Below are 16,833 nucleotides of genomic sequence, written 5' to 3' on the forward strand. Positions count from 1 at the left end.
TGCATGTTATCCAGTGCATAGATTCCCACCCACCCAGCAAACCTTTTGGTCCAATATTGTCATAAGATTGAATTTAAATTTTCCTTCAACTTCTGTTCCTTTTTTCTCCCCGACATTCCTTAAAGCCCATAACCAGCAAAGTGCTCAGGTATGTGTGCAATTTTAATGGGAAATTTAGTATATGAAATAATTAATAGGACTCAAGTACGTGAGGAGGTCCTTTTCATTGTCATTGTTCAAAGCTCTTCAAGCCTTATGGTGATGAAAAGATTTTCAAATTTGAGAAACCTACTGAGGGAGGTCTGCCAAGAGACATTTCCTCTTGGTATAAGGAGAGCTCAGATAAAACACTTGTTTAACTTCATATGTATCAGGAGGAGGAGGCAGATCTGTAGGCTGCTGCAATTGTCACTAGCAATCAGTTGACTGCTGTTGGTCATCTGATGGGTTTGAAAATTGTGTCATTTTTAAGTAGATGCTAGAAATCTATTTGTATAAGCCATACTGAATTTTTTCTAGTTTTGGTTACTATCAAAATGAAGAACTTCCAGTACAATATCTTGTATTGTTATCACTGTGTATTTTATCATATTTCAAGTTTCATTTATTTGCTGATCTCTCTGTTTTACAGGGTTTTTTACACACATTCTGTTAGATGAAGCTGCACAAGCTATGGAGTGCGAAACTATTATGCCTCTAGCATTAGCTAATAAAAACACAAGAATTGTCTTGGCTGGAGACCATATGCAGGTAAGAGCTATAAAGTTTTTGAAGGTAAAGTGCATATATGTAATATTTGTGTTTATATATTTAAGTTATTTATCTGCTCCAAATTTCTGTGGTATGTGAATACCTCATAATCTCTAACATAGACTCACAGTATTTCTGCTAAGTGAGAATATGCTGTTGTCTCCATTTTACAATAAGGGAATTGAGGCAAAAAGCATGTCAGTTGTTCAAGGTTACATAGGAAATGTGTGCTAGAACATACTTGGGCCCGCTCGACCACTGAACTATATGCAAGTAAAATTTCATTTTGAAGAGGGAGATGCATAAATTTTACTGGTCATACAACAGATGGGGAAGCCAAGGAAAATTCAAGGGATGTTATTTGCATAAGATATGGGGATAGTTATTACAGTCAGGGTAGGAGTTTCTCCTGCTTTTTGTGACTGGTATTCCTTGTTGATTTTTGAAAGAATTGAAGAATATGGAGAATGTGTATTATGATTTAGACAACTTTTTTTTAATTAGAAGCATCACAGTCTGGTAAGGATTTGAACAAGTTAGAAGCAGGAAACGGGAACTAACCAGTGCCTTTATGTTATGTGCCTAGGAATTGCTTGGTTTAAAGAGCTTAGCAGAGTTTAAAATGCTGATTATGCATGTCATTTTGTAACCTGTAGGCATGAGAAAGCATGCTTGGAAAAGTAACTTTACTTGCTTTGTTGATTTAGGCCAGATAAATTTGTTTTTATAGATCTGCCTTTAATTCTCTTGACATTTCACAATATCGATAGAGTATTGCTTATAGTAATAAACTGTTACTATAGGTAGTAATTACATAGGTGTTGCCACCTATGATTTAATACTACTAGACCATTTCAAGTCACGATAATAGTAATCCCAAGGACTGGGATAGTGCTTTTTAAATACAGATCTCAAAAGTGCTTCTTAAGAGATTGGAATTCTTACCACTTCAGGCGAGATTGCATCAGCCCAGCTGGATGGCCAGAGTCTTGACTTGGCCTGTGTGTCTCAGGCTACGTGTGTAAAGAGCTGTTCTATAGCTCAGGTTCTTACAGAAGCTACTCTCTGAGGTATCCAGTATTTAAATTTCTAAAACTAATAGTTATCTGAAATGAAACTCAGAATCTGAATCACATGTATTCAGAATGACAAAACAGATTGGCTTAATTTCTACATTCTAAAATTTTATTTTCAAAATCTTTTTTCATCATCTTTGGTTCTGTTTTTCTTGCTGTAATAGGTGGTGTTTTTATTGTCAAACAAGCCCAGGAGTAGTTTAGTGTAACAGTAAATAGGCTGCTTGGGTTTTAGTTTTTCCAGTGACTTTCCATTTAACTTCTTAAAATTGTGTTACAAATTTCTGTATTTTCTGATCTGTACTATTTGTGGTAGTAACTTAACTGTAAAGTGATTGTCAGAGTAATGGTGTAATCTCATTCAAAACGCCTTTTTTTTTTTTTTTTTTTTTTTTTTGTGTCAAACAGCTCTCTGCTTTGAGTTATTCATCTGTGCAAGCCACAAAGAAAAAACTTAGATATAAGGGTTCTTCTCTCCTCCTTACATAGTTATTGAATGTTTTATTGTTCCTTTAAGGGCATGCTGGTCTTTTGTCACTTTTACAGTAGGAATGGGCATTCTATGGAATAGCCATGGTATATGTCTTCCAACTATGAATGTACAGTAAAAGTGAGGTTTCATTTTTGTTTTGATGCAAATTACCTATGTTGGGAGCATGAAATTTCAAGTCCACATGTTTAGTTACATTTTCTTTGTATGTGTGTGTCTATTACAGCTCAGTCCTTTTGTCTACAGTGAATTTGCCAGGGAAAGAAACCTTCATGTTTCATTGCTTGATCGGCTCTATGAGCACTACCCTGCAGAATTTCCATGCAGGATCTTGCTGTGTGAGAACTATCGCTCCCATGAAGCTATCATCAAGTAGGTGTGAACTTTTTCACTGTATCATGCGTTTCTTTGACTGGTGTGAGTGAACAAAACAACTCTTGAGCCAAGCACAGCTGAATGAAGAGAGAAGCGTTACGTGTTTCTGTAATGAAATCTTAGTTGTTTCAAAGTTAATTAGTAGAGTAATTCTTTGTTACCAGGTTGAAATTCCGTCTCCTAGAGCAGACGCCAGGGATTCAGTTAGTTGTATTACAGACCCCTCATTCAGGTGGGGATGCTTTGGCTGCAAGACTTGCACACTAAGCCAAAGAAGAGCTAACTTTCCCTTTTTAACAGTTACGCAGTATATTATACAGGATCTGTGTTTCTTTGAACTCTTGTCAGAATTTTAGAATTACTGGGGTGGATTATCTTGGAACGGTAAGCTATGTGCAATGTAAGGAATGTACAGATATACAACTATGAACAGAAAAAAATAGGTCGAATTTTGGGCATGTTTCTTTCCTGTTGTCGTCTTTTATTACTTCTTTCAAGACACATTAATCAGTGGGTTTGCATTTTTATGCTATGATAAACTAATGGCTGCTAGTGTAATGAGCTCATCCATGAGCTGTGCTAGAAAGAATAAGTGCAATCATGGGGAAAAATGCTAAAGTTTAAATCCTGGCTCAAATATGTACTGAGGAATATTATGTTGGTATCCAGTCATACTAATTAGGTTATCACTGTGTTCAAAGCAAAAGCAGAAGTATTTAAGTGCTCTGGGGAATCTGAAGTGAGAATGTAACATACTTTGTTACACAGCTCGATCTGTCTTCATTTTATGGACTTTGTAATTATAGACTGAGTGATGCTAAATTTCTTACACATTTCTTGAAATTATAAGTTTGAAATGAGAGAGAATCTGAAAAGGAAGGGATCGTTTCAGCTTTTGGTTAGAGATCACTTCCATGAAATTTTTCTCAAAGACCATGAAAATTCACTTCAGAAGTTGGAGTTCAGACAGTGAGTTCCTAGAAAGATCCACTGTGTTGAACACAGAAGTAAGGATTGCAGAAATACCACTGGGGCTAGTCGGCTGTCTAGTGACAGTCCAGTGTGCCTAATTCCACTAGAAAGTATTGCTGTGTGAAGTGAAACCTGCTAAATACTCTGACGGTGGTCCATTTAGGAGACTCTCAGGTCTACTTTTTTTTATAACATGGAATTTCCCCTGACAAATGGGACCATGGCACTTAAGACAGAAGTAAGTGCAGGAAGATGGTTCATGGTGGGCTCATTAATCATACCTACCTCACTGAAGCAAAGAGACCAACAGAAGTTAAGGAAAGAACAAGCCATTAGTTCAGCCTGACTTTGGAGCTGTAATTGGAAAAAACAGTCCTTGTAGAAAGGGTGGTTTATTGTTTAATGAGAACTTGTTACTAAGAATAAATTTGCAGAAGAAATTAATTAGTAAAAGAAATTAATTTGCTCATTGACAGCAGTGGACTGGTGCAACTCAATCCACAGAAGAGTTCCATATTCTTCAGGATAGTATTGTGTAAGCCAGTTCTGGTTAGTAGTGGGCTGCAGTTGTGTGATGATGATTTGGTAGCAGACTAGTTTCTTTAGCTTTTCCTTGACCAGTTATTTACATGTTAAGCTACAGTAGTTGGAAGCCTGGAAGAACTTGGTGGGCCCACTGACTTCAGTCTCCTGCTTTTGTTGTCTTCATGTCAGGCTGCAGTCACGTTACTGCATCCACAGAGCTATATGCGAAGAACATTAAGGTTGGAGGCTGAGCATTCAAAAGTTAGGTTATACCAGAATTCACTAATTAATGAAAGCCAGTACATTAGTTTAGCTCTATTGTCCATGCACTAGTATACAGTGCTTACAGTACTACTTATAGTAATCTGCAGTCTCGTCTTGCTGGCTTTTTGTCTTCTTCCATTCAGTTTGCCTTCCTCCCTCCTATTTTCACCATGGAAGTAGTTCTTGCCTCATTTCTTTTTCAGTCAGCTAGCTGCTATAATGGCTGCTGCCAGCAGAGGAAGTATGTTCTGGTTGTGCTTCTGACGACTAGTAACATAGCTTAGTCTGGAGTAGAAGTCACAGTGGAAAAGCTTGCTTGAAAGCTGGACGCTTGCCCTGCATTGTGTTCAGTACACATGAAATCTTTAGTAAATTTGTCTTCCAAGTTCAACAACTCTTAACTGATGTAAGCAGGCTCATTGTCCAGCCAGCCTGGGGAATAACCGATGCCAGACAGAAGTGTTCCTTTTGCCCAATTTCAAGCCACCAGAACTTCTGCGTGAAACGTTAGTGAGAATGTTCATAACTTTGTCGAGCTTTAGATTAGAAGAAAATACTGCCTTTGTAGAAGAAGTGTTGGAAAAGCATATTTTTAGTGCCTTCTGCTCCATTTGTAGTATGGAAGTATCTGTTCAGAGAAATCACTTGAAGATGCCAAAGAGTAATCAGTGGTTCTGTTTTCCTTATGAATTATTTTGTGATTCCATATTTTATCACTGAGCTCATATGTAGACTCCACATTTTATTCTGTTTTGCCTTGTTACAGTTATACATCTGAACTTTTCTATGAAGGCAAATTGATGGCAAGTGGAAAGCAGCCAGCACACAAAGATTTCTACCCTTTGACTTTCTTCACAGCACGTGGAGAAGATGTGCAAGAAAAAAATAGTACAGCTTTTTACAATAATGCAGAGGTAACTCTTCTTTGCCTTTATTCTTGATTGTTTTCTTAAAGCTCCACTGCCCCCAAATTTATTGGTTTATGCTCAGTGTAGGTGGAAGACGTCAACTGTCCTCTACTAGGAGAGCGGAACATGGAGTTTGCTAAATATGAATTAGTGAACATTGCAATTGTAGTAAACATTTCCACTAATTTATCTTCTTTTTTTCTTTGCAAATTGTAAGCTTCATATAGTTCTCTCAGGCTCATTCTTTAGGATGTCTTTCCTGATAATTTTTGTGACATTCTGATGGATGTATCTTAGCAACTGAGAGTAACTGCAATTTGAAGTAAAACTTAGATTTCTTAGCCTGTTGTAGAAATGTTCCCACTCAGATAAGAGTCCTCTGGAGTAACATTTCATGTTTGCTGTAATATGTTTAGGATCAGTGTCTAACTGATGATGTGCAGATGAGATTTTTTTTTTTTTTAGGTGAGAACTTATTGTCAATATGTTTGTTTCACATAGATTTATTTGTATTCTTCAAAAGCTACTTTCATTCTCATTCCTTCCCTTGAGTTAAAAACAAAATAAATCAAAACCCACAAAACCAAACAAAACCCAAACTCACACCCCCACCCCACCCCAACTTGATAATAGTTTTCATAGTGGAACATACCTTTTCCCAGTTAGAGGAGGGTTGACCCAACTCTTTTTTTTTTTTTTTCCCCACCAAAAAGATGTCTTAAGAAACGTCCTTGACATTTAAAGAAAAACAAAGAAATATCACTAATTTTTGTAAACTTATGAGGAACTTTAACTGAAGTTAGGTTGCAATGTAGCAGCAGTGTTTATTATGAAGCACTGCAGAGCTGTCTGTGTTTCCCCTTCTGATCATGGTGCAGTTCATCTGATGCACAATTTTTAACTTGTTTGTTGTTATTATGCTGCATGTGTTATGCATTCTTTGTTGTATTAGAATATCTACTTAAATAAGAAGCTCCAATGACTTCTGGACACATCACTGCAAAAAACTGAAGGCACCTGACTACTTTCATTAATCTACTTGGATTGCTTTGCCATTTAAAAAAAGTTGTAAAAAAACCTAAAAATATCTTCAGTAGCCAAGTAACTGTCTGAAAATTGTGAGTCATTAATAGCTACAGGCAGAAATGAAGGACAACAGCTGCTTAAACACCAACACGAAAAACTGAAATTCAGATGATGAGGGAGATTTTTGCTGTTTGACCCTTAATGGACATTTGCATTGGGGCATCTTATGGTTCATTGGTGCCTATATTAAATATTAATCTGGAAAATACACTTTCCCCTTTTGGTCTTAATTCTAAAATTTCCCTATATGGTGTTAATTCTAAATACATATCCAGAAGCTATATGCTTTCAGAGAAGCTTGCCAAAATACCTGCAAAGGATCATTATATTTGTGCTACAGTTTTTATAGATATCAAAGTTTATTCTAATGTCCTTTGTCAGTAGAACTAGCTTTTTCCCTAAGTTTTTCAATAAACTGTTCCCGTTTAGATTCATTTTTAAAAAATACATCCTGAAATGAGAGTGTGTGTCATATAAGCAGATCTAAGATCTAAGAAGTCAACATGAAACAACATTTTTAGCAGCTGGGAACTACTATGCTTTATACTACTGTACATACCCATTGTGATTTATATCACTTTTCATGTTCCTGAAATGTCCATAAAAGTCCCTAGAATTCCAACTTACCAATTTGCAGAAGAGATAATATAAAAGCTAAGACCATTACATTTATTTTTACCACCCCTTTCCCACAGCCAAAGATAACTGGATGAACAAGGAAGGGAAGAAAGTTAAGAATACTTGAGGTTTTTGTAGGAAAGACTATCTGCCTAGCTTCCATTAAGAGGCCGAGCTTGCATTTGTGATGCCATAGGAAAACTGCATTCATCAATTATCATGCCTTCAATAGCTGGACAAATATTTATTGAATAACATATTGACATTTTTTGAATGACATATTGAATGTAAATGTTAAAAAAAAAAAAAAAAAAGAAAAAGGAACACAGAAAGGAACGCAAACCTTCCATAAAGTTATTCAGAAATACCTTCTATAGTGCAGTATCTCTATTCAGTGTGTTGAAACAGAAGCTGCTATGCCTGGTGCTTTTTGGCAGAAGGTTACCTTGAGCCTGTCTCCTCACAGGAGGAGGTTTTCAGTTTTTATTACTCATTAGTCTTCTCAGGTAGCACACTTAATAGTATTTCATATAGATGAGCTAGCAGTTGATGAATAATCTGAAACTCCTGATGGTATTCTTTGGAATGGGAAGTGATTGTGGTCTGATATACATATTCTCTTTCTAGAGTTATCAAACTGTAATATGACATATATAAAATCCAGAATAAAAATAAAATAATCCCTATTTAGGCAGTATATTTACTTAAGGAAATTAGATAAAGTATGATAAGAAAGGTCCCACTGCACTCGACGTTTTCATAAGAACGTAAGCATGAAAATGAAGGCTATTAGTATAATTTCCCAGCATGTACTTTAAAGGTGACATTGTTGTGGGCAAACTTTTATTTCAAGATTAAAAAAAGGTACTGTATAGTAAATACATTGTTTTAATACGTGATATATTAGAGTAGCACCATAGAATGCAATAGTATTACTGCTTGTTCAGTAAGGCTACGTAATACTGTGAGTTTTAAAATTCAAATTCTCTTTCCATATCAAAGAATGATCTTCAGTGGAACATGCTTTTAAGAATTCTGACTTTCTTTTAAGGTGTTTGAAGTAGTAGAACGTGTTGAAGAATTAAGAAGAAAATGGCCTGTTGCCTGGGGCAAATTGGATGATGGCAGTATAGGTGTTGTAACACCTTATGCTGATCAAGTGTTCAGAATTCGGGCTGAACTTCGGAAAAAAAGACTGTCTGATGTCAGCGTAGAGAGAGTGCTAAATGTTCAGGGTAAGTAATAGTGATACGTCTCAAAGATACGCTAAGGAAATGAAAAGTGTGACTGGTGAAGTTAAGTAAGACTTACAAAAATAATCTTAAAACGATCAGAACAAAAGGAGAGCTGTGATACAGCCCATAAAAACCAATGTATCAAAATGAAACTGGCAAATATGCTGATGAGATGTTATTCCAACATTGAATACCAAAGCAATAAACTCATGGATGTGGGATTTATCTTTTTTCAAAATTAAGTTCAAGGTTACTTAAAAAATAGACTGATGGAGTGAAAAATGTGAAAACTGATGGATTTTTATCATAAGGGGAAAAACAGAGTTCCAAATAAAAATGTAACAAGACTTTCGTCTCAAAATGTTTACTGATTTTTGTATTTGTGGAATAGACTGTAAAAAGGGGTCCACAAATTTAGGTATTTGTTCCTGGAATCACACTGATAACAAGAATTTTGTGTAGGTGTAGCCTGTTGCTAGGCTGCACTTTTAGTCAGTAATAAACAAAGGAAGATAATAAAGTAACTGAGTGACAGTGAGTGGTGTGTTCTGTTTTTTCATGGTAGATATTCGTATATTTGAGAAATTTTAAATTACGAAACAAGAATGTCCAGAACTCTTTTTTTTTTTTTTTTTTTAAGGTAGAATAAATAAGTCCAAGATTTGTTATTAGCTGATTGGCAATGTTGTAAAGGTAATAAGCATTTCAGAAAGTTCTGGAGTGATTAATATCAAGATGAAAAATAAGTTTTTTAAAGAGGAAATATTCTTGTAATAGAATATGCTATTTATAGTGCATCTTTTAAAATTTTTAAATCTTATTATTCTTGCATAAAGCTCTTCATGTTAAAGGTAGCTATCAGTTCTTCAGAATATCTAGGTGTGAAATCTGGCTGGCAAGTGCAGTGGTCTGATTGTGTTACTAGCAGAAATAGTGACAATTATCTCAGATATTTGTTTTTTGTTTCATTTTAGGAAAACAGTTTAGAGTTTTGTTTCTCAGCACAGTACGAACACGGCATACATGCAAACATAAGCAAACACCAATTAAAAGGAAAGAGCAGTTACTGGAGGATTCAACAGAAGACTTGGATTATGGTTTTCTGTCTAATTACAAACTTCTCAACACTGCCATTACAAGAGCACAATCCCTGGTAGCTGTGGTGGGCGATCCTATTGCTTTATGTTCCATTGGAAGATGCAGGTACTTTATATTTGTTCCTTAATCATGGCTAAGGATACTAGAAAACGTGTTTATCTATGACTAATGGATTTAATAAAATGATGGATGTTCTTTTAGGTGCCAAGCAAGACACAATGTATTTAAACCCTTAAAATAACTGTATAATGAAATTGAAGTTCTTCACAGTTATATCCATGGAAATACCATAAAGATGGTAAAGCATCAGTTGTGTTCCCAACTCTTGCGGAGGCTTGAACCTGCAGGCTTGTCCAAAGTGTGCTGCTGCAGCTCGCCCCTCAGGCACAGCAGGCAGTTGTAGCCCTCCGTAGACGGAGCAGTCGCGGTCTGTGCCGCAGAAATACCTGTGGTGCCAACTACCAAATCTCCTCTGGAGCTGGAACCATGCAGTTGTGCAAGGGCCGCTCTGTCCCCCGATTAATAAGTCTTGCTGACAGGGAAGAGTGGCGACTTTTTTTTTTTTTTTTTTTTTTTTGTCCTCAATGATAGCAAAGAAAACCACTACAGATGAGAGGCAGAGCGTTTTAATATCCTTTAGGGGTGGACAAGTCTGGCTTTTTTTGTTGTTTTTTTTGTTTGTTTGTTTGTTTTTCTTGTTTTGTTTTGTTCTGGTTTTACCCTCTTATCCAAAGTCACGGTGTCACCATGTAAAACAGCCTACAGAGAAGAAGTGTGAGGTATCTACCACCAGGTCATTGATAAACTGTCTTTTAATGTATTTATAGTTGCTCTAATTTTTACTTGACAGTAACAATTGAAGATGCTTCATTTTATTTTCTAGTGGTTTTTTTTTTATTATACCTGTTACAATTTAATGTATAAATAAAAGTAATATATAATTTGGAGTTAAAAATCGTGATGTAATGTAGTATTTTAAAGTTGAATATTATGGCAGTCATATGAAGGTAGAAGACTTGAAAACAATTATTTATGTTTTTGTATGTCTTCATGACACTAGGAAAAATCTTGCTAAGATTTGAGTGAATTTACTTTTTATAGACCTAAATGAAGAAATGTGAAAAATGCTAAGATACACAAACACTGATGTTAAGGATACCAAGTTCTTGTTCTTTAAAGGTTTCTTTTTTGATGGAAAAGCTGAAATGTTGAGATGATAAGAGATAAACCCTGAGGCTTATTTCTCAAAGAGAGGAAACACTGCACCGACTACATTATTAAAATAAAGCTAAAAATATGTATTAGTCAGTTGTTATATCTATGTTGTATTCTACTTTCCTGAGAAGTATTCTTCTACTGTATTGAAAATGGATGTGGTTTTAACAGATTAGAATTGAAAAACCCAAATGGAAGCCAAACCTTTGTTTGCTGCATTTATGAAATATAACCTGAATTTAACCACTTATCTGCTGGGGACATGTCAGTAGTATCCGTACGTTAATACAGTGATCTGCTCTAAACTGCTAATAATATCTTACTAAAAGAGAAATAATGGTTGTGGTTTTATTTTACTTCTCCCATTACCTGCTTGGTTTTTTTAGACATGACCTCGTTTATGTAACTAACTGAGGAGAAGGAGCTCCGTGCCTCCCAAGCACTCGATCCACAAATGATGAGTGTCTGTTATAGTCTGCCGGTGCAGTCTCTAGTTCATCAACTTGGGCTGCAGAGATATATGACTTAGCTGTAGGGGTTGCCATGCTGTGCTGACTGAGATTTCTCTTACTGCTTCTTCAGAAATTACTCTTAGTTGATAAATTTTGTTTCTCTTCCCTACATTGGTGTTCAGAATGTGCAGTGTTACCTAAGTCAGACAGTTAGTTAATCCCTAGTTAGTCTAGCTAACACCTAGGACCATTACCGGTTCTTTAACCATCTGTCTATAAATACAGCTTTTGTTGGAGAATGACCATGTGTCATATTCTCTCTAAATCCCAGTGAGGAAGATAATATCTTGAATTTTCACATTAAGCTTGAGTGCTGAGGTTTTAAATTAGATACCTATAGGGGACCCAGTTTTCAAATGTGGGGGCTCAGCAGTTTCTCCAAGTATAGCTCCTTCAAAATATCTGAAATAGGGCATGCAAAACCTTACTAAAATAAAAGTATAGGCTATCAGCATGATACATAAGTTACAGTCTTGGCAGTTAGGGATTGAGTTTGCCTTTTGAAGACTAGCAGCTGTTTATATATGTATAGCTGTTCAAAATTATAAAACAAAAAGATAATTAAGAAACAAGGAGCACTGGAGCTTTATTAAGATTTATCTCAAGCTTTCCCTTTAATACACCATTGTCTTGTTTCACTGAATAATTGAACATTCATTCTTTGAAAATAGTGCTGGAGGGGCTCAGGCATGCTGCTAGAAAGATGGTTCTTTTTTAGTACAACAGGAGTATAGAAGTCTGAAAGAAGTGACATTTCGTTAGGAAAAAACAGACCTCAAAAAAGTTTAGAGAGTACATGAATTTTATAAATATTCTAATACCTGTCAAAATGAGTCAAGACTCTGTAATGATAGTTGTAGAGAGCTTTGTGAAGTATGCCCAGGGTAATCATTACATTTCTGTGTGTTACAACCGGACTAGACAGGGCTGTTTTGGCAGACACTCCCTTTAAACTCCAGAGCACACTGTAAGAGACAGACAGCAGTATTTTATTCTCTGTTCTTACACCCCAGTACAAGTGTTCCATGTGTAGAGACACTCCTTGGGGCATTTTAAGCAAAAGTGGATGGGTCTCAGTGGATTTATGGTACTTGGCAGTAGGTTTGGTGACTGAATTGATTAATCAGAGGGAGTTCCATCATTAAAGCATCTCAGTGAAGTATTTCATTTTGGTTTTTTAATCCTCACTTAAAACCTTGCAAGATATATTTGGCTTACAGCAAAATGCAGAAAAAGGGCCATCTTGCATCCTGAATTTTAAAAGAGCATTTCTTGCCTCTATAAAATCACAACAGAATATGGGCTTTTAGGGAAAACTATTTTGAATTCTTAAATACATCAGTAACATTACGGTATTCTTGCAAGAAAGACATTTATTCTTTTCCACAAAGCCAGCTACTCAGCAAAATGTGACACTGCTGTTAAAATTAGTGTGCAGCAATCTCTCATTTTACAGCTTTTGGGGAAATAACAATGCTTGCTTATAGGCCAGACCTTATTACTGAAGGGTGAACTAGAATGAGTTATAGTCAAGCACACCTTTAAGATCATTGTCTTTTTAATACCCTTTTTCAATAACTTCCATTACTTTTGATGTTTTTTTTTTTTGAAAGAGAACAGCTCAATCAGATTTTTTTTTTAAAGTGGCATCTTCAGACATAGTTAAATATCTTTTAAGCTTGAGTAACTTCACCCAAAAAGTGAGGGTTTTTTTGAGGTTAAAAAAAATATAATCATTATAAAATTTTTGTATAGATCCCGCTGTGGATATTAAAAATGTAAAGGCTTTTTTTATAAGCAATAGAAAGACATGTCATGAGAAAGCAGAAGACAGGTAAGAATGTTTATTACATGGTTTAAATAACCTCTCCACCCTCCAAAAAGTTGGATACTGAATTTTCATAGAGAAAGTCATGTGTCTTCTGACAGTTGTCTTTCTGGCTTGAAATTTCTTCGATATGTTACAGAAATACCTAACACGCAATAAAATTTATAGTTTTATTTGTTTTCCACCAGAGGCTCTCAAAGGCCCTCTAGATACTCCTGACATGTTAATCTTCATGTGACTCTAAAGTGTTCCACAAGAGTAGTTTGGAGGGTATATCTCAACTTTGGTATTTGTGACACTGGAATTGAATGATCTGCCTAAATTCATAGAATCTTTTCGGCATCTTCTGGGACTGAGAATCTATATAATCCCTGTGACACTTTGAGCTTTAATAAATTCCATAAATCACATACTTTCCAGAATTTTAAGCGTTGTGTTCACTGTGGGTGTTTTTTCTAGGAAAAAGTTCCAAATTAGACCTGTCCATGATATTAATACTATATGTGATACACACCCCGTGCTGTGATCTGATATACGACAGACCCATACGTCCATTTTAAATGACTGGGGAGCTTTGCATTATGCTGTGGGGTTCAGATGCGTGGATCAGGTTGCAGGGTGGATGGCTTGGTGTGTAAAATGAGCATACACAAAAAATAAAAATGCCACAGAGTTATATTAAATCTGTTTTAATTTTAACAACAGCCATCGAGTCTTACTCCTTTTCATTGTTTCTAAAAATTGTTTCCATAGGAAATTTTGGGAAAGGTTTATTGCCCTGTGTCATGAGAATGAAAGTCTCCACGGTATCACATTTGAACAGATCAAAGCTCAGTTGGAAGCTTTGGAGTTAAAGAAAACTTACGTGTTGAACCCATTGGCTCCTGAATTTATCCCCCGAGCTCTTCGGCATCAACATTCAGCGAATACCACCAAACAACAGCAGTCACCACCAAAGGTAATGTTTTACTGATGATGAATTTTGCCACAAAGTGGAAGTGAATGTAGAAATGCCTTTTGAGAAATGATATAAAAGATTTATGGAACAAGCTGTTTGTTTTAAAATGGCATCAGTGCAATCAGATATGAAAGCAAATTTCAGAAGGATCCTCAGCATTTTCAAGTGAAAGCTCTAGACTTGTATTATAATACAGTATTTAGCAGTATAGCTTGGGGTTGTCCAAGCCTTGTTTCCTTACTAAGCATACCTTGGGTCACTCTGGCATGTTCACTGACTGTGTTGCAATGACGCTGACGAACTTCAACAATGGATCTTGGCCTCACTATTTAGATAAGCCAGATTAAACCATCTGAACAAGAGGCAATCCCTGTCCCAAGCAGCTTGTGCTCTGACTGTACCCTGAGAAACAACAGGCTGATATAGACAGTGGCAAGGAGTATAAGGAAACAACAAAATAATAGCCAAAAGTGATTTGGTTTGATCTAAAAAGCGCATTTAAAATTCAGGGACTTATGTAAGATAATTGTTTGATTTAATTAAAAATATGTTGTAGAACAGTATATTGCCTAGATTAGATCATTGAAAATGTCCTTCAGAAGACCAGATTTCATTAGCCTCAAAAGGGCAGAGAGATGAAATTACCACTCAGCGGTAATTTTGTCAGCCGTTTTTATAAAATCACGTAAAGAAGTGATGAAAATACATAGCTTCCTTAGGATGATAAAGAATAACACTAAATTTTGGAGCTTTTTTGGGGAGTGAAATATTAGTAATTGATTCTGTTTTAATAGTTCTCTGTAGTTTATTTCAAAATCATTTGAGTTATAATTTAATTAAATTGTGTTTAGAGATGCAACTAAAATGCAGGTTGTCAGCTTTGTGATGAATTCTGTTGTACAAGAAGGAAGAAATGTATGTCTTTTCCATAGCTTTGCATTTTTGTTGCAGGGTGTATCACTTAAAAAACCTGTCATAAAAATTTCATTTAACTTTACAAAAAGGAAAGCCTTCCCTTTGGCAGTCCTTCCCAAAAGAGAGTTTGTAAGTGAGAACATTTGGTTTCTTCCTCAAGATGCATTACTTTCTGAAACAAACACCAGATTTCTAAAGCATCTAGTCATGTGTCAAAACACTAGGCTTACAGAAACCCATAAATTAAAAAATTATTGTCTTTAAAGTCGTTGCTGCACTCTCATTTTTCATGAGTGCTTCAGCCTTGAATGTGTTTTCTTTAATAATGGAACATCACTGTTAATATTTTTTGTTTCCTAAAATGAAAGAAAAGTATTTGAAAATGCAGGTATAGTACATTAAAAAAAAAAAAAGGAAGGGGGGGGGTTTGTGGGGAGTGAGAGTCCTGTGAATAGTCTGTTTATTTTTCTTCCAGTTTGTTAGTAAACTAAGCACTCATGCTGTAGAAATCAGAAGAGACACTTTCAAACTGCCAGCACTGTATTTTCAGCTTAAGATCTTAAGTGTTTTATCCACCTATATCGTAATTATAATAAAATCTCTTCCCTCTGAATACAATTGACAGCTAGCATATGCAGTAACAGAAGTAAAGCGAGCAGGTAATACTCTCAAACACACACAGAAAATGGCTGTGATAAGTGATATATTTCCTTTTGCTCAAGTTTTAAAAGCAGATGGTTAGTTTTGCTTATTTTAGACTTCTGAGTACAATATTTAACATTAAAAGATGAAAGAGTAAAAACCTAGTGCTGGTGTATTTTGTAGTGAAAAAATGAGAACAGCCTCCGATACGGTGTTTTGTGGTGAGTTTGTGGAGATCCATGCAGTTCAGGGCTTGTTTTTCACATGTGGTAAAAAGTGATTTTCTAAAAATGTCACCTTCTTACTCAGCAGAATTGGTCTTGGATTTATGTAAGGACATTAAAAACCTGTTTGCTGTTTATTTTTTAAAGAAGAAAAAAAGTTTCAGTCCTGTCTCTCTGAGAAGCCAACAGCTAATATGGAACTGGCTAGCTGTGGGCCGCTGGGCTTCTTGGCAGCTCTGTCTGAGGGCATCTGCCTTCACCTGCCTTTGTGTGGCTTGGCTGGGGATGGTGGAAGCGCGGAAGGGGCAGCAGAGTTGAATGCGCACAGCCTTTATTAAAGGTGATGATGTGGAAACGGAAAGTTTTCAGAACTTGGAGCTTCCCGCAGGGTAGTTAGCGTACAGTAAATTAGGCTTTGAATTTTTACACTTCCTACCTCCTGCTCACTGCCTGTGCTGCAGCTTTTTGGCCTGGATTCAGGCGCTTAATCGAGGTGCATCGTTGCCCTAGACATTTTATACAGTCAGTGAGGGCCACAGGTCTGAATTAGTCTCTGGAGACTACTCCCTTCTCTCTGTTAACTAAAGGGGGATCCTAGGAGTGACAAGGCTGTTAACTGCCTGAAGTCACCCAAATCTTGGTCTGAGTTTCCTCTAAGTGCCTTTATGTAATGTGGATTTTTATAGTCTGAAGGTGGAGCAAGTTTTTAGAGGACACCGAGTGTATCTGTGCTCCAGCGCTCTCAATCGCCATCCGTTAAAGTGTAGATGTGGGTATTTTGTAGATGGGTAGGGAAACGAACCTTGATGTGGATATCTTTGAGAAACGATAATGGTTAAGTTAATAATAGACTATTATAAAGTCATTAAGCCGTCAAAACTATTAAAAGAAAAAGACAAAGCCAGCACCTCTCTTCCCCAACTTACAAATGGCCCCAGGTGACTTATATTTACCAATCTGATACTGTTGCGTGCTGAAGCTCCTGTTCAACAGGACAGCTCTTCTTACGAATTTATGTAATTATTTGCTATTTCAGTTCAAAAAGTATAGCACCTATAAAAAACAAGTATGTTAGGTAGAACAGAGACTTGTTAGACTTCTGCACATACAGCTTGATGCTAACTGACAGCATGACAGATACA

At 36.1% G+C, this 16,833-nt stretch overlaps 1 protein-coding gene across 3 annotated transcripts in view; it reads left to right on the forward strand.

The window, feature by feature from the left end:
* HELZ (helicase with zinc finger) overlaps positions 1 to 16,833 on the forward strand; it is a 92,032-nt gene that overhangs the window by 57,551 nt on the left and 17,648 nt on the right. For all 3 annotated transcript variants that reach the window (XM_030014430.2, XM_030014431.2, XM_030014433.2), the window contains 6 exons: positions 632 to 750; positions 2,543 to 2,688; positions 5,219 to 5,366; positions 8,116 to 8,299; positions 9,274 to 9,502; positions 13,706 to 13,910. In XM_030014430.2, the coding sequence (XP_029870290.1) occupies positions 632 to 750; positions 2,543 to 2,688; positions 5,219 to 5,366; positions 8,116 to 8,299; positions 9,274 to 9,502; positions 13,706 to 13,910 (1,031 nt within the window). The remainder of the gene's footprint in view (positions 1 to 631; positions 751 to 2,542; positions 2,689 to 5,218; positions 5,367 to 8,115; positions 8,300 to 9,273; positions 9,503 to 13,705; positions 13,911 to 16,833) is intronic.

The sequence above is a fragment of the Aquila chrysaetos genome, chromosome 5, assembly GCF_900496995.4.
Source record: "Aquila chrysaetos chrysaetos chromosome 5, bAquChr1.4, whole genome shotgun sequence".
NCBI lineage: Eukaryota > Metazoa > Chordata > Aves > Accipitriformes > Accipitridae > Aquila > Aquila chrysaetos.